Source organism: Mesoplodon mirus (genome assembly GCF_964341445.2).
Source record: "Mesoplodon mirus genome assembly, chromosome: 13".
NCBI classification, from domain to species: Eukaryota; Metazoa; Chordata; class Mammalia; order Artiodactyla; family Ziphiidae; genus Mesoplodon; species Mesoplodon mirus.
The window spans coordinates 1711684-1729068 of NC_138989.1; the positions used below are offsets into that span (position 1 = coordinate 1711684).

Below are 17385 nucleotides of genomic sequence, written 5' to 3' on the forward strand. Positions count from 1 at the left end.
CCCTGCAGAGGAGGAGGCTGAGGCCCAGGGACGTTAGGGGACCCAAGTCCACGCCTGCGCCCTGCCTTTCTGCCCGCGTCCTCCCCCGAGACCTCCTGGACCAGGAGACACGAAATGCCCCAGACAGGTGACAGCGCCTGTAAGAGGCTCGTTCCCGTCTTGAACCCAGAGCCTGGAGAAAAGAGCCTCCCGTGTGAGGACGCGGCATTTAACGTGGAAACACATGTCGAGTCTGGTGGTCCCTCTGCAGAGGGGCAGCTCCAGCCCAGACTCCCTGGGAGGGTGAGGACTCTGCAAGGGGAAGCTTGTGTTTCCACCGTTTTCGTGCAGAGCGTTAAGTGCATGAGGATCTTCAGGTCCCCCGTCCTCCCCAGGCACTCAGTGAGCTTCCGGACCTCGCTCTCGGGCACATGAGTGGGTGAGAGGCTTACATCCGAAACAGACCCTGGAGCTGAGACGCACCGTGGGCGGCCCAGCATCTGCACACTTCCAGATGGAAAGACACAGAACAAGTGCCAATGAGATGTGTCTGAGGAGAAGTTTCTTCTTTTAATTAGTGTCTTGACTTCGGATACCACGCAGGCTTGCAAGGAATGAGCCAGAACAATGGTTGTTGAATCATTCTTATTTCAATATGGACTCAGATAGCGCTTTCTTTAAGTGCTTCATCTTCAGGAAATTGTTGCCCTAAAGTAGAATAAGCCAGATTCCTCCCAGTTTAGCAACTCAGCTGAGAAATTATCTCAGGCTGAAGCTGGAACAGTGTTTAACTCCCTCTCTCTCCTCTTAAAATCTCTCCATGGCACTGTCACTCAGTGGTTCTTCAGCTGGGCTGAGGAGAGGGGCGGCTCCCTCAAGACAGGTGAGCTAAAGCCTTTTTCTCTTTGGGAGGAAAGGAATTCAAATTTCTGGAAGGTGAACACCTGACCTGGCCGCACAGTCCCAACCCAGCCTCTTCCTGATTCAACTAGGGATCCACCAGCTGCATTTTCAAACTGGCGGCACGAGGTCTGGCACATACACAGTCCCCTCTGCTGCCCCAGCGATGAGAACGCCCCCCTGCGGGCGCACATCAGACTACACCTATGCACACAGTCACGCATTCACTCGGCTGTAATTTAATGGGACTTCTTATGTACTAGGCACTTGCTGACCACCCCAAGAAAGGGTCAGCACAAAACAGGGCTCCACAGGTGATCAGACTGGGCATTCAGGACAGCCACATGGATGTAGAGCCCCCATCAGAAATTTATCCCGGCCACCCAGTGCAGGAGGCACTCTGACCCCCTCGATGCTAGTTCCAAGGTGGGAGGAAGCCCAGAGCAGCGCCGGGGGTGTTTCTCACTCTATCAGGTCTTTTTTACTGCCAGGGCTGGAGGATACCAGCCTTGGACAGACCCCTCCGCGAGAAGAACGCAGCAAGACAACGAGCCGTGGGGACCCTCACCATGCCCCTCCCCATGGGAGTCCGGCCCACACAGGGATCACCCCTTCACTTACTTCTTACTTGTTCCGTAACTGTCCATGGCAAAGACTATTGAAATAATACAGATCAGAAGAGGAAAACCTGCAGAAAATGAGAGCAGAATATTTTATTAGCTTGCTCCAGTCTCTGACTCGTTCATTCATTTATTCATTTTATACCTGGTGTGTACAAAGAAAGGTGTGCTAAGTGTTGAGGACACAGAACAGCCCCGAGGCTCCAAGAATTTAGAGTCTAAACAAAGAGATAACTCACACACACACACACACACACACACACACACACACACATGTGCATTTTAGGGCAGATCTGTTATGAATCTGATTCTGTATCTGAAAACAACGCCCTTCCGGCTGCTGGGGGAGAGGCATGCCCAGGGCCTCTGTCTGATCAGCTCCCTGAGCACAGTCTCTCCCTCTGCTCCCCTGCAGGGAAGGGAGGGGGGAGAAGAGACAGCAAAGGGTCCCTTTCCACCCACTGACCCTCCCCTCCAGAGGGTGGTCAGGAGAAAGGGCTCCTGACCAGGACACTGCATTTTGCAGATTGCTAGGATAAAAGGGGGCAGCGGAAGAGACACTAGAACAGGCGGCTCTTCGTGCCCCTCTGGCCGAGCCTGCCCAGCCCGTGGGAGACCTGCTCCAGGACCCAGAGGGAAGCCTGCTCCCGGCTCCAGGCCTGGGCGCCTCAAGGCCTCAGCCCTCCTGCGACCTCTGGTGGCTTGGTCAGCTCCACACCGGCCCTTCTGAGGATCAGTGTTAAATGATCTCCCTGAAAAGGAGTCTCTGGAGAGTGGTCCTGTCTCTGAAACAGTCTGTCTTGATGTCAAAATAGTCTGACTACATCACAGGACATCAGGACAAGACAGTCACCGGGCCCTCAAAGGAGACCAGCAAGCAGCCTCTGGGGAGAGGCGGACAGGCCAGGGGCCAGGAGGGGACGCACCTCTCACTGCTGACCCCGTCACACTCGGGTTTTCTACCCGCGTGCACGACCTCATGGAAGCCAGAGACTTTTTCTTGGTGTCGGAGCCTCTGGCTGCGGCCCTCCTGCCCTGATGGACTCAGAGTCACAGGAGACAAGGGGGACGCCGAGGATCCGGCCCGCACCATGCCGCCCACTCACCTGGGGCCTCGGTTTCCTCAGACGTTGCAGGGAACCCCACTGCCCGGCTCTCTTGGGAGGATCACGTGGGCCCTGAGATGGTGAGGGGCCCCGGGGACATCGAGCACCAAGACCCCCCCCCCAATCCCATCTTCCTGAGGAAGCTCAAGCCTTGGGGTGCGGGAGAAGCGGGCACTGTGTGAGCTCTGGGTCCACAGGACAGCCCAGCAGGTGCACACGGGACCCTGCAGCGTCCCCAGGGCCCCTCCTGGGGGTGTTGTGAAAGGTGCAGTAAGAACCTGAGGTGCCTGGACGGACGGATTTTCAAACTCAGTGGTTGAGGCTTCACTTTGAGCCAACACCACATCTCCCTCCCCCGATCGTGGCCACGGCGGGGGCCCAAGTCAGGGGCTGGCATCTCTTTGCTGCCCAAAGTTAAACGGACGAGTTGAAGATTCTTTTTCTGCCTGCACCACTGACACGTTTCTCCTACGATCCCCAAAGCAACACTGACACTCAGAGGACAGCCCCCAAGGCAGTGACTGGAAGGGTCTGAGAAGAAGGGGGGCCCTACCCTCTGCTTCCTCTGAAACGCGCTGCAGGAGCCGCAGCTCCGGGTTCTGTTCCCAGGATCCCCCGGAACAGCTGTGCAGCCTCAGGGGACCAGCTGAGCCTCTCTGGGCCGCCACGTTCTCACTCTGGAAATGGAGATGACAGCACGTCCCATCAGGCTGTGGTGAGGATCACACGTGCTGCAGCCATGGATGTGATGAAGGATGCACTGATGTATGAAGCCCATCTCCGTATAATGATCTCCACTCTTATTAACCAGCTCCGACACCTTTTCCACTATTGCTATCATCTGAAATTCACACCCCCGTCACCCATGCAGACGCTTGACCGGCTTCCGCAGTCTGGGGTTCCTCTGGTCGTGTCCTGTGGACGTTGACTTTGTGGAGCTCAGGAAGTGCTCTCTTTGGAATGTGGTGACCTGTCAGAGGGACCACACTGGTGCTTCCCTGGCTGCTGGCCCCTAAGATCCAGGGAAGGAGGGAGGGGTGATGTGAGGGGCATCCATAAGGAGCGTTGCCGTGAGATATTACCCCAGACCCACAGAGCAAAGCCCCGAGAGGAAGGATAATATGAAACCCAATACAGGTGTGGGGATGTCTCGACAGAAAAGGGGCAGAGAGATGACAACGCTGGGAGACGAGTGGCCCACCCTCCGGTAGAAGTCACTGTGCCACATTCTGGATGCCTCGTCCTGGGCACATGGCGGCTTGCGCTTCTGCACCCTGGGGCTGTTGAGCTGTTGGCTGCTTCTGGGCTGTGAGTTGTGAACAGAATTGACCCATGCCTCTTTCAGCTAAGTACTGATTTTCCAGGTGACATCCACCCAGGTCGTCTTCTCTCTCACAGCATCCAGCAGTGGCTCCAGGCAACAACTTCTCCATCACCCCGGGCTCCTGAGGGACTGCCCCGAACACAGCCCCTCCCACTGCCACCAGCTGCTGAGGACACGCAGTGTAAACAGGAGATGAATGCTACTGTTTTCAACCCACGTGAGTTGGAGGCTGCTTGTTATGGCAGCATAACCTAGCCTGCCCTGATTGACGCATGTCCCAGGGTCTTGGCACTGTGTCACCTCCCTAGGACACCAGCGCAACTTCAGAGAAAGGCGGGGTCCAGAATGAACTCATGATGTTTTCACCCTCAGATGAGTGGGAACTCACAAAGGAAATGAAGTCGTAACAGAAAAATAAAGCAAGTTGCATTTCTTTCGCTTCTGAGTTTATGATTATTTCTTTCACCTCTGAGTTTGTGGTCAGAGATTCATGTCTGCTGCACCGACGTGTAAAGGCTCAACTGTTTTATCATTCACCTGCTCTCCCAGTTCCCACATGGACCCCTTGAGGACAAAGATTACATTACACTCACCTTTCAAGTTCAAGCACAGGACCTGACATGCAGCTAAACTTCAGGTATGTTGTTAAATGTGACACCTCCAATCCCAACTCAGCCAAAAACACAGTCCTTGAGTTTCAAAAAATGATACTGTTTGAAGGTCAGGGTAAGAGCACGGTGAAAGTCTCCAGGGAAGTGGCCTCTCTCTGGGGGACCCTCCCTGCAGGGTGACCTCCCCGGGCCCTGGGTCAGCCTCCAGCTCCCTCTTAATTCATAACTGCAGGTAGGGAGAGGCCAGCCACCTGCAGACTGTCTGTACTTAGGCCCACAGCCAAGTCGAACCCAATGAGAAGGAAGGACGCAGTTCAGAGCCATGAGGAAACCAGTTAAGGGGATGCTGACGTGAAGACAGAGCCCTGCTGGAACCCAGCCCGGAGCTCCATTTGCAGGGAGCGTCTGACAGAGGTTGTACACTCAGACACCCACAGGGGAGGCGCTGGTATCAGAAACCACACAGTCGCAGCCAATGCTGTCAAGTAGGAACGGAAGCTCAGGGTCCCCAGATCACCTCACCTTTCAAAAGAACTCCATAATTTTATGCAAAATCTCTCCATTTTTAAGTATTGGCAAATCATTCATTTTTTTTCTCCAACACTGTGCAGACCAAAGAAGAGATCCTTCAGGGCTGGATTGGATTATGACCCACACCTCCATCTTGAACCAACATACCTGACTCCTGTCACTACAGAGACAAACTCCACACTTTTAATTCATTTCACCTGTCCTTGCTGTGGCTACGGGGTGTGTGTGTGTGTGTGTGTTTGTGTGCGCGCACACATATCTCTAAACTATTTGACCGTTCCCATAAAGAAACTAGCCATTACAGGGGGTTGGTCACTTGTCCTGTAAACCCTTTTACTCAATGAAGTCAGAAGCCAGAGGCAGAAGCAACCCCACTCTGTCAAGGAGTCATGGCAGGATGGAAGGAGAAGGTCATGCTTGAGTTGGGCTCACCAAGAAGGAAATGGAGAGGAGAGGACATTCCTGCTGCGAGCCCAGCCAGAGCACAGGCACCCAGGTGAGGAGAAGCACGGCAGGGACAGCGAGTCTGCCCGCAGGTGGGACACAGGGCACCACTGGCGAGCACCGGGAGTTCCCTGCGAGGCCACACCAGCTGGGAGGCGGCTGCTGTGTCTCCTCTCTCCACGTTGGCCCCCGGGAGCCTAGAGAGGCTCCCGGGAAAGCCAGGAGGGGCACATAACTTACCTCCACTACATCCCCCAAATGAACTACGCTAGCCAGCTCAAAGCACAAAGTAAAATGTTTGTCTGCTCCCTGCACCATGAGGACTGTGAAAATTAAATCTATCGCAAGAAAACTAGAAACAAGTAGCAGGTCCCTTATGCTGGATGAATGCTTTATAGCAGATGCAAGGATGCCAGGCGTCAATCACTCTGGTGGGAAGCAGGGTCCCCTGTGCCCTGGGGCTCCTCCTCAGGATGGGCAAGGAGGAAGTTAAACAAAGTCAAGCCACTGGGGAGGTGACTCCCAGGATGAAGGACCACCATAATTCGTGCAAGTTAGCTTTAAAACAGCACAACCACTTAGAGTCTCTATAAATTTCCTTAAGGGCATGCAGCAAATTAAGAAAAATTTATTCAAGAAAACCTACTAAGTCTGGGTAAACCTGACACGCTGGGACACCTGGGCTACAACCTGCTCCACTCCAGGCAGCTGTGGCCAACAAGACAGGCTCCCTCCCCCGGGACCCAGTCCAGAGCCACAATATCTCCCTGCGGCAGGCTGCCTGCACTTCTCATTCTCCCCAGCACCACGGGGCAGAAACTCTATTCCAGGTAAGAGCAACCGAGAGATCAGAATTCCTTTCCTCCCTCCAACCACAACCCACAGTGTACAGGGTCCATCCCAGGCGTGACTGGCTGAGAATACAGGGCCCGACTGCCCTCGCCCCAGGGCACCCATACACTGTGAGATGAGAGGCCACCTCCCCTGCCTGGTGCCCTGCATTAAAGCCGGGGTGTCAATCCAAGAGAAGCAAGCCACTGTCCCCGCACCGGCTCCAGAGCAGTGCCTCTGGGATTTTTCCCAGGGAGGAGGGAAGCCGACCATTAGAACAGAGAAATCCAAAGCACTCCCCACGGAAACTGACTTTTAGAGGTGTTTCACATGAAGATGAAATCACAGCCCACCTCTGCCCCACCTGCCCCATCCCATCCCCACCTACCCCATCCTATCCCATAGTAGTAGCGGTGCTTGCTGTCCTCTGATCCAAAGACCTTGATCACCAGGCTGTAGAGATGCAACCCTTCCACCAGCATCCACGCAAAGGCGCTCAGGAAGAAGTAGTGCAGGAGCATGGCCAGCACCTGGCACGGGGTCTAGGATCAAAGCAATGGCAGGGAGGGTAAGCTCTCTCGGGGTGTGAGCAGTGGGTGGTTGCTGTTGTCCCAACCTCCCTGCACGGATTTTCTGGGGGAACCTTCTAAACACGTGGCCTCACTTTCTTCCTGGGGAGTCGCGTCTTGCCTTTCCCAGCTGAGTGATTTGAGTGGGGCACGTGACTCAGGCAGTAGCCAATCACTGCACCACACCCCCTCCCAGGTACAGTGATTGGTTCATGAGAGGGCAGGGGCTCGGTCTGGCCAATCAGCGTAAACATCCCCGTCCCTGCAGCAGGATTGGCTCAGGGGTGGGCACGTGACTGGCCGGGTTGCTGGGCGTGGGTTCCGGGGTCGGCAGAGGCGCCGGTGAGCAGGTTTCCCTCCTTCCTTCGGACGCAAGGACCCAAGGACAGGAGCCCGGAGCTGTGGAAGCCACCCCGGCCCGGAGGGGAGGCCTGCAGAGTGGAGCGCATGAGGGGAAGGGAGTTGAGGGGCAGAGAGAAAGCAGCCTGTGACGTGGCTGAAACCTCTAGACTCAGGAATTTTCAGTTCTCCATTTCAAGGTGTTGGTTACCTACCTGGAGCCGAAAGGCCTGAGGGACACGGCCGCTTCACTGGACTTTACTCTCAGCAGGTGTAATGAACAGAGGTGCACAAACTACCTGTAATGTCTGTTCCTTCTGGCTGCTCGAGGCACTGATATCCAGAAGGCCCACCTGCCTTCTCTGTGACAAGCAGGCAGGGGCAGGGCCTGCTCAGCACTGCGGCCTCCTCTCCCCTGTCCAAGGCGGCCATGGTCTGCTGGTCCCCCTTTTTGCTCCTAGTGTCTTGGCCACAACTCCAAGCTCAGCCATGTGGGCTCAGATTCCCCCCGGAGCCTCAATCAGAGATCCCCCCACCCATGGTCTCTGTGAGTCCACCGCCACCCACCCCTAAGCTCGGATACAAGGGCCAGGGAACCAGGAGCCTGGGGAAAAAAACAAGTATGAAAACCAAGAACAACCATCTCTATGGGGGCTCCATGTCCTGTCCTCCCAAGGCCCCCTGATCAGTTGATTCTCAGGAAAAAACAAAAAGGAACAAGTTACTGAAATGCTGTGCTTCTGGTCATCAGGCTCTGTTAAAGTTAGATACAAATATGGGACACATCTGTTATTTTTGTAGTCCCAGCACTGGTGGCCCTGTGTCTTCCAGCTGCCCCTTTCATGTGGGGAGCGGCCCCTCCCCACACAGAGACTGGCCACCACAGTCACCTGTCCTGTCTGCCACAGAGGTGATCCAGTGGACAGATCACTCAGAGCCCTGCCTGGGATTTTAGACACACAGGAGATTCTCCCGGTCCCTGGGGTCGCCATCTGGATGATGGGCGCCTGGACCGCTTCCCCTCCTGCTGCCATCACACGGCGGGGGGGGGGCTCACTCCTCACAGCGTGGCTTGGACAGGCAGCCTCAGCATCACCTGAAAACCTGATGGAAATAAGAATTCCAGCTGAACCCAAATCTGTATTTTAAGAAAACCCCGTGTGATGATCCACAGTGGAGCTTGAAAAGCATCCAGTAGGAGAGAATGAGGTTGGTGCAGGCCTCGTCTGTCCACGGCACAGCCAGGACCTTCTTAGATGCTTGGCTGAACCCCTAAACCTGTGAGCAGAGGAGGGCGGATCTCTCCTTAGGCAGCAGCCCCAGGACGGGCAGGTGGGCTGAGGACCCTGCTGGGCAGTGAGGACAAGACGCTCTGCTGACCCTCACTTCGCGGGATAAAGAGTTCATCTTCCATTAGCCAATCGTGATCGCACCCCAGGACCACTGACTTATACTGCTTGGTTCCCCTTCCATCCTGGTGTAGAGCAAGCACATCTCTGCTTCTTCTTCCGTTCCACCAGGTTTATAACCCACGTCACCCAAGCCTGGGTCAATCTGCTCTCAGCATTTCACTTTCTGTGAGATCTAAGACTTCCTAGGTCCCTGGAGAACCCCCAGCCTGATACAAAGGGCAGAGAAAAGGTGGGTCTGGGCCTTCACAGTCCCTTCGCAGAGAGCGCTGGCCCTTGGCAGGCAGAGGGGATGCGGCTGTAGAGGGCAGTGTCTGCGGCAAGACCGCACGAGGTCAGGACCTGGTCAGTGCTTACCAGGCCACCCTGGGTAAGTGGCTGTAACTCCCTCGTGCCTCAGCCTGGCATCTATAGCAGGCGGGTTACGACGGCACCACCTCGTGGGCTTGTTATGAGGATTAACTGAGTGGATCTATGTAAGCCCTCAGCACGGCGCCCAGCACGCAGTCAGGGCCGTAAGTGTCGTCGTTACCGAGATTGATGCTGAGCAGGGAAGCCCCTCATACCTGTCATCTTCCCTGTCTCTCCTAGAGGAAACACAGCCTGGCTATCCAGTGGTCTGAATTCTGAACTGAAGCCAGCAGGAGAAGGTGCCACCCCTGGTGACATTCGGGGGAGGAGGGGATGGGAGGGAGGCCCGCTGTGGACCCAGCAGGACCAAGGGGGCCACTCACCGTGCCCGGCTCGAAGCGGAAGCTGATGAGCAACAGGACCTGGGCCACCAGGATGGCACAGGACAGGTTGGCGTGGATGTGGTAGCGCTGGTTCCGGATAGTGCTGACCGAGCTGGGGGCAGAGAGGCAGGGGTGAGGCCACCAACGAGGGCTTGATAAGCCCGCCCAGACGCTGCCACTCCCGGCTGTGAGCCCTCGATGGCTCCCTATTACTCTCGGAAACGACCCAGCTCCTTCCACAGGCCCTGCAGGGCCTGATCCTTGCCTGACTCAGCTCTTCCCTTTCCCTGCTCACAGACCCCCTTTTCTTGGGGGTTCTCCAAGACCCCCAGCCCTCTCCCGCCTCGGGGCCTTTGCACCAGCCATTCCTCTGCAGTGAAGCCCCTCCCCAGGTCTCCCCTTAGAGAGAACTTCCCGAGCCTGAAGGAGCCCCGCTTCCTCTCTGAGCTGCTCTCAGGGCCCAGACAACTGTGAAGATGTGTCTTCAGCCTTTGCATCCTCACTTGTTATCTGCCCCACCCCCAGCCAGGTGTGTTTTTATCTGTCTTGGGTGCAGCTGCATCCTCAGAGCTGACTAGGCATGGGTGGGGTTGGCTTGCTGAGCAAATAGCTGGGGAACGAGGAACGTCCTGAGCGTAATGCTGGGGTCCCTCCAAACCTGTGCCCGTCTCCTGTCACCTGGCTCGGATCCCTCCAGAAGCTCCTGTGTCCAGGGTGTACCCCTGCCCCCCACCCCCCAGGGCGCCCGGGTCCCCAGTGGGCAGCAGTGGGGCTGGGGGGAGCCCGGGAAGCTGACAGTCTCTCCTGGTGATGTTGCCGCAGCCCCCGACCAACCAAACCTGGGAACCCCCAGGAGGAGCCCCAGGAGTGGAGGAAGAGGGGCAGATAAACTCCCGAGCATCCCCAGAGGGCGGGCCCATCCCCGTGTGGGGAAACGCCCTCCTCTGAGGCCCAGCAGCTCGGAGGGGAGTGTGCAAGCAGCGCCCAGCTGTCCGCCCAGACTCACGGCTCTCATCTTAATTTTCTGTCCCAGTTCAGAAAGGGCCACGGATGGACTGAGCTGCCGGCCTCCACTTGGGGGCTGCAGGGGTGCCCTCAATCTCTGACCAAAGGTGGCTTCAGCCGGCAGGGAGGCAGGGGCCCTCCAGTGTTCCCACCCCCGGCGCCTCCTGCAGCCCAGCCCCACAAAGCTCTGGCTGTTTTGATATCATTTGAGGGGGGGTCCTCAGTTCTGGCTCTCCCATGGCCAGAGGACAGAAAGCCTTGTGGGCTGGGGACCTTTCCAGAGCCTTCCAGGTTAGCTGAAGCCGGGTGCCCTCCAATTCCACGGCACCTCCTCTCCCCTCTCTCTTTCCCAGCGCCCAGAGCCCCCTCCCTGCGCCCCAGATTTCAAAACAAAAGGTAATCGAGGAACAGCCGTCCAGCTGTCACACACCGTGTGCAGACTCTAAACAGGGGCCGGCATCTGCCGCCTCCCGAGTACAAGTGCCAGAAGGGAAATCGAAGTGGGCAGGGGTGGCACTGACATTTGCACAAAGCCTCCCAACCTCTTGGGAGACCCGGGGGAGAGCAGAAGGTGACTCACGATAGCACGGCGAAGGTGACCAGCGTGATGGTCAGGCAGAGCACGGACAGCGAGCAGCCGATGTAGCTGACGGACGAGAGCGCCACCTGGTGTCCGAGCGTGAGCTGTGCGGGAAGCAGAGCGGAGACAGTCAGCCGCCGCCGGGTCCAGGCCCTAGAGGGGGACTGGCCCTGTGGTTAACGTGGCCCGAGCCTGATGGGGGGCTTCAGGCTGGAAGGGGTCCCAGGGCTAATGCACAGCTGAGCACGAGGCAGCCACTGGACCGTCCAGGGTTGGTGGTGACCGCCAGGGCCTGCCTCTCCCCCTGATGCCCTGGTGCCCTGGTGCCCTGGTGTTGCCACCCAGAGGGCCAGTCCTTTGGTGTTGGCCCTTGGTTCTGCGCATTTCAGACGCTCCAAATGGCTTCACCCATCACTCACATCCCTCCACCCGCCCAGCCCCTGCGCTGCTACGGCATCCCCTCCCTTCCCCCACTGCTGCCCGCGCAGGCGGCCTGCCTGCCCCGTGCCTCTGCGCCCGGCATGCAGGGTTCTCTTAAGAGCCTGACCCATAGGCCCCGGTGCAAGTCCCAGCTGACGACCTAGGAATGAATTTTCATATGTGAAGTGCTCGGAGCAATGTAAGAGTTCGCTGGTATCCCTGATGCCCAGTAACGCGGTAAGTCAAGTGGATACAAAGCCACAAAGACGGTGACAGAAACCACAGGTCACCTAACAGCACAACCTGGAACGCCAGGAGCTGGCCTCTCGAGGTCACATACATCTGACCCTGGGATCCAAGAAACGCCGTGCTCCCTAAGCCACACGCCTAGGAGACCAGCATCCCTCAGAGGTCGCGGCCGGGGGCTTCCTGCTCCTTCGGCAGCATCAAAGACCCAGCCTGGAGCTCACTCTGCATTGGTGCCCAGCGCCAGACATCAAGGTCCCTCCAGCCTTAGCCAGGACCCCTGGGGACCTTGGCCTCCAGCTAAACTGCCTTCTTCCCTGTTCACCGGGACTTAATTGGGAACAAAAGGAGGAAACTCTGAGGTACGGGAAAGGGCTGTTGTCCAGGACGCGGGGCCCAGGAGGCCCCACCAGGAAACATAAGTGGGTCACAGGGAACCATTTGGGAGCCACCCGGTCGGTTTCCGAGAACTGAAAACTTAATGAGGGTTCAGGAAACACTGTCAGTCCCTGGCTGAATCCCTGGCAGGGGAGGCAGAAGTCTGGACCCAGCAGCCCTGGACAGGGGGGCGGGAGGGCCCTCATGAGTAACCCCTGTCTATGCAGGAAAACAAGCTTCCTAGACAGGAGGGGCCACCAGTGCGTTCCTGCAGCAGGCTTCTCGGCAACCTCCCGAGATCTGGACCCTAAAGTTCTCCATCTGCGGATAGAAAGGCCGAGCGGTGTTCTGAGCCATCACATACCCGAGGAAGGCAAATGGAAATATACTCCTAGAGCCACTTTCCTGCACTGTATTGCTTAACACCAATTCCTGAGCCGTGCTGTCACTGCTCTTCGGTGAAATGATGTTTCTGGTTTTAGATAAGTTTCGGAGAAGCTGCACCCTCTATCTGCCTTTAAAGACTTCTGGTGAATACAAGCAACTTAAGGCTTCTGAGCCTCCTTCAGGCAAATATGTAGATAGAGAGAGCCATGTTAAACTTGGCATTTCTCAAACTCTTTGGGGGAGGGGAAGAGAGTACCTCTTTGGAAGTGCCGTTACTTCCAGCGATACTTTTCAGGAACGGGGAACGCAAACCGGGTGAGGGATCACTAGCATTCCACCAACTCTGTCGCCCGTCTTTGCTGTCTCATAAGACAGTTGAAAAGTCCCGTCCCACCATTGCAATGATCTCTGTCTAGAGGCAGAGGAGGGAAGTATCAGTTACCAGAGTTCATGGGCAGCACAGACCATCAACCGTTCTTGGAAACTAAGGTCCACCTCTGCACACTCACCTAATTGAAATTAACTTAAATAATCAACGGAAACGACAGCAAATGAAGGATAGGAACATGTCAGTATCCAAGAGCTAGCCTGGCCCCCGTGACACCTTCACCCCATTGCCACTGGGACGTCCCGTTCCTAGTCTGGCCCTGAGCCCAAGTTCTCCGCATGAGTCCTCGCACCCCGAAGTCTCAGGTCTTCCCATCCCTGTTCATCGCTGTGCTGCCCAAACATCTCACGTCCCCCCAGTGGGATGCGTCCCACTCTGATACTACTGTCCCATTTCACGGGAGAGTCTTCTTACTGCCAGAGAGATGGAGAGTTCTTTAAGGACCGAGATCACGTTCCTGGAACTTCCACTGTCTCATCAACCACAGCTCTGAGGACAGCAGGGTACTACTGAGAAAGATGGTTTTCCACGGGTATTTGCTGAAGGTTTTAGGGTAGGAACAGCCCTCAGGTCTACTCCCCCGACTCCCCCACTGATTCACCATAAAAGATGTATTTAATCTATATCACTGTTTGCATACCTCTTAGAGAGATAATAGAAGTTTACCTCCTCCACTCACAGAGCTGTAGGAAGCTTCCAGTAGGCTCACGTGAGAGTTCACTGCACAATGTAGACGCTTCCAGGCGTGAGGGCCGAACCTGGCCAGCCACAGTAGCTGAAATCTTTCCCTGTTTCCTGCACACACACTCGGCTTAGAGGTTCTGATAACTGGGAGTCCAGCCCTGGCCTCAGACCCACACCTACCCAACCCTGTGCCATATGCCTTCCAGCCCCACCATCAGTCAATCCCACCATCAACCAACCCTATGATCAACCAATTCAACCACCAACCAACCCTATGATCAACCAATTCAACCATCAACCAATCTCACCATCAACCAACCCCACCAATCAACCAACTCTTCATCACAACTTTCACCAAACCCAACCAAAGCCAACCTCAAGCCAGGCACGATAGGGAACACTTAAAACATGAGATATGGCCCCTCCCTTGCTAACATCCTGGCCAGCCCGTCTTGAAATGGTTATACAGCACATAAGGCAAGCTAGATTGGAAGGTCGTATTTTCCATGGCACTTGAATTATAAAGTGAGGCCATAAGGTAAAAATGAGAGGTGATCAAAAGGACCCTTGAAAACCCCTAAGATCCCCCGTAAACTGGAGCATCCACAGTCTGTGCAGGTAACCTCATATATCATTCTTCTGTACAGTGGTCTGAATAGCACTGAGGCAGACCAAAGCAGGAACCAGGAGAAACTTGCCCACAGAAGTCGGGGTCTTCAGACCTTTCTGGTTTAAAACAGCTGTCGTATCTATAGAGCAGAATGGTGTGTGTGTTGGTGGGGGGACAATCTGAGAGACCCTGATTTCCTGAAGGGTTTACTTCCCTCTCTTTTTATATAAGAGCGTTATAACTTTAACACACGTTCAGCCCATTGGGTTGTCAGTGTATTAAGTGAACCTGCATCCTGTGTTAAACACGGCTCCACTGTAACCTGCAAACAGCCTGTGCCTTGTGAAGTTGGATGGGAGGGGGTGTGGGCTTCACACAGGCCCCGACACACGGCAGGAAGTGGACAGAGAGGACAGGAGAGGGTCTCCTGGACTGGAAGCTGCATGCACTCTAAGTGGTGAGGTCCGTGGAGACAAGACTTGTCTGTCTTGCTCGTGTCGGGATCCCCAGCATCCGACAGAGGACTGGCAAACTCCACATGCTCTAGAGATGAACCAAAGATCAGAATGTCTGTCTGGGGTAGTGGAGCATTCACAGAAGAGTGGATGGTTAAGAGGGCAAGAACGGAGCTGCCTTTATTGGGCACCTGATGCATGCAGACACTGAACCCGCAGAGCAGCCTGCGGGCATCCTGGTCATCATGATGAGGAAACGTGACTGCCCAACACTGCACAGCTGGCAAGACAGTGCTGACCCCAGAAGGCCTGGGCCCCCATCTGCGTCAAGCATGTATTAAGCACCCACTGTGTGCCAAGCCTGGGGCTTGCACTGCAGTGGGGAAAGCAGGTTATGAGCAAAGGCATAAACGGATAAATACATGAGGGAAGAAATAAGGATGCTAGTTCTGAGACTGACCAGGCTGTGCTGGACACAGAGGCTGTGCTGGACACAGAGGCCGTGGTGGAGGCGATCGGTGGGGGACGGGGAGGGGGCCCAGACCCGAGAGTCATCCTGGGTCCTCCCTCTCCCCTCAGAGCCCACGCTCACCCAGTCCTGTCGGTCCCTCAGCTGACAAGTGGCCACACATCCCTCTTTCTCCCCAGTTTCCAGAGCCTCTGCCTTAACCTCCTCTACCCCCTGGACCCCCACTGCTCCCCACTTCAGCCAGTTGCCACTCAGCGCACATGGCTCCCAGCTGACCCGCCTCCTGGGCACCCCTGCACCTAGAATGAAATCCACATCCTTCCCAGGGTCTCCAAGGCCCCCGAGGGATCAGCCCCGCCTGCACCTCTGCCTCACCACCTTAGTCACTCCGTCAGGAGGGTCCGCACCTCTGGAAAGATTCAGCAGAGGGGACCGAACATAGGAAGTAGGTGTAAAAGTGCGGGAAACCCTGAAAAAGGAGATGACGGTGAGGGTCCCCAGAGAACAGCCACGGCAAGAGCCTCTGCCCTTGTAGGGTGGGAAGGACCATGGGAAGGGGTGATGTGAGCAGAGCTGGGGCCACTGGCAGAGCTGGAAACACAACAGGCCTGTCCCACGAGCTGAGGTGGGGGCGGAGGGGGCACAGCAGCAGCAGGGACCACGGAGGTGACACAGGCAGCGCCAGGAGCGTCTGAGCCGGAGCAGGGGTGCAGCGCTTCGTGCCTGGCTCTCATTGGCTGGACTTGGCAGGAAACCAGTTGTCAAGGGAACCTGCGGCCAAGCAGAGTGGACAAGCGGGGACACATCGGAGAGCACGCAGCCCACTCGCTGGGTCGGCCGGGGTGCGGATGCTCTCAGCCCCTCGCGGCCCCTGGACCCTATGTTCCGCTCCCTCTGCTTCTGCCACCCACCCCCAGCTCTTCGCCAGGCCGGCTCCGTCCTGCCTCTGGTCTCCCCTCCTGCTGGGATCCAGGTGGAGCTCGCCCTCTCCCCGGGCGGCTGAGCCACGCACCTTCCTTCAGCCCTGGACAGGAGGGGCGTGCAGCCCCTGGGCAGCCGGGGGTGTGGTGACCGTCTCTGGGCTTAACAAGCTGCAGGTTCTGCCGGCCACACCCGCTGCACTGAGTCCAGACTGCAGGTGAATCTCACATTCCAGTGGTGGAAATAAGCCCACAGCCCCAAGGACAGGCAGAGATGAGCTTCTGTCCAAAGTTCACCTGTACCAGACCATCGGCGCCTGGTCTGGTACGCACAGCCCTGCAGTGGTGCACCGGGTGGGATTTCTCCCCGCAGGATGCAGGAGAGACTTGGCTCCTATGTCTTTCAAGAGATGTCAGTGACTTGCCTTCCTCAGGCTAGTTACCTCATCAAAGGAGTCGGCGGGGGCGAGGACGGAGCCCTTTCACCCCCTTGTTACCCAGACCAGGCTCCTGGGGATGCCTCACCATCTCCCCTCAGCCACACAGCTTGGGCACCGGTCTGGGGCTGGCTAGGAAAACAGTAACCGCTTTAGCCTCTCAAAGATTTGGACATTTAATTCAGGGCAGTGTTCCAAAGGGGGGAGGGGAACAGAGATGCCACAGGGATGATGGCTCGACCCAGGCAGTAATTACGCACAGCAGGAAGCCACCTGCTCTGGCCCGTGGTCACCTGGGGAAGCCAGGGCCACGGGCTGCAGGAGCTGCCCAGCGGGAGGCTGCGAAGACAAGGCCAGGAAAGCCGCCTGAGGCTCACGAGAGAGGGTGGGCACGGGGCCTCACCGCCTTCCCCTCCCATCTCCTACCAGAGCCCCAAGGGGCAGGGACCTGGGAAGCCAGCCAGCAGCGGTCTGCCCTGCGATGCAGAGCCAGCAGGGGAAGGGGTGGGTCTGAGAGCAAAGGCCCGGGACCTGGACAAGACTGGGGTCCTGGGGAACGGATCTCTCCTGCGTCCAGCCCTGGGCAGCCAAGCCGAGGGAGCCGAGGAACCGCCGGCCCTGCCCCTGAGGCTGCCAGCCCCTAAGACACTAACTGGAAGCTGTGTGACCCCCAGCTTTATACACGGGGGTGGGACGGGGGTAACTCAACACTGAGATTGGAAAGCACGTACAGCCTCTGTTGGGGGAGGTGTGTGGACAGTGGGAGGACATGGACCCAAGACACCAGTCACCCCAACACTCTCTGCACGGAGGCGGGGCTGGAGCAGACCCCCTCCCCATAAATGGTGGCTTCAAGCATCTGTGAGAAGTTAAAGCCTCGCGCTGCTTGACCCAGCACGTCCACTGTGGTGAGTTGTCCGACAGACGCACTCACGGTGAAGGGAAGGGGGTCTGCACACAGATATTTACTGTTTGCAGCAGCCAAAGTCTGTCGTGACCTGATGTTGAT

At 56.7% G+C, this 17385-nt stretch overlaps 1 protein-coding gene across 2 annotated transcripts in view; it reads right to left on the reverse strand.

The window, feature by feature from the left end:
• ADGRD1 (adhesion G protein-coupled receptor D1) overlaps window positions 1–17385 on the reverse strand; it is a 145125-nt gene that overhangs the window by 19909 nt on the left and 107831 nt on the right. For both annotated transcript variants that reach the window (XM_082640016.1, XM_082640017.1), the window contains 4 exons: window positions 10983–11086; window positions 9398–9509; window positions 6735–6888; window positions 1501–1567 (listed from right to left, as the gene is read on the reverse strand). In XM_082640016.1, coding sequence (XP_082496142.1) covers window positions 1501–1567; window positions 6735–6888; window positions 9398–9509; window positions 10983–11086 — 437 coding nt within the window. The remainder of the gene's footprint in view (window positions 1–1500; window positions 1568–6734; window positions 6889–9397; window positions 9510–10982; window positions 11087–17385) is intronic.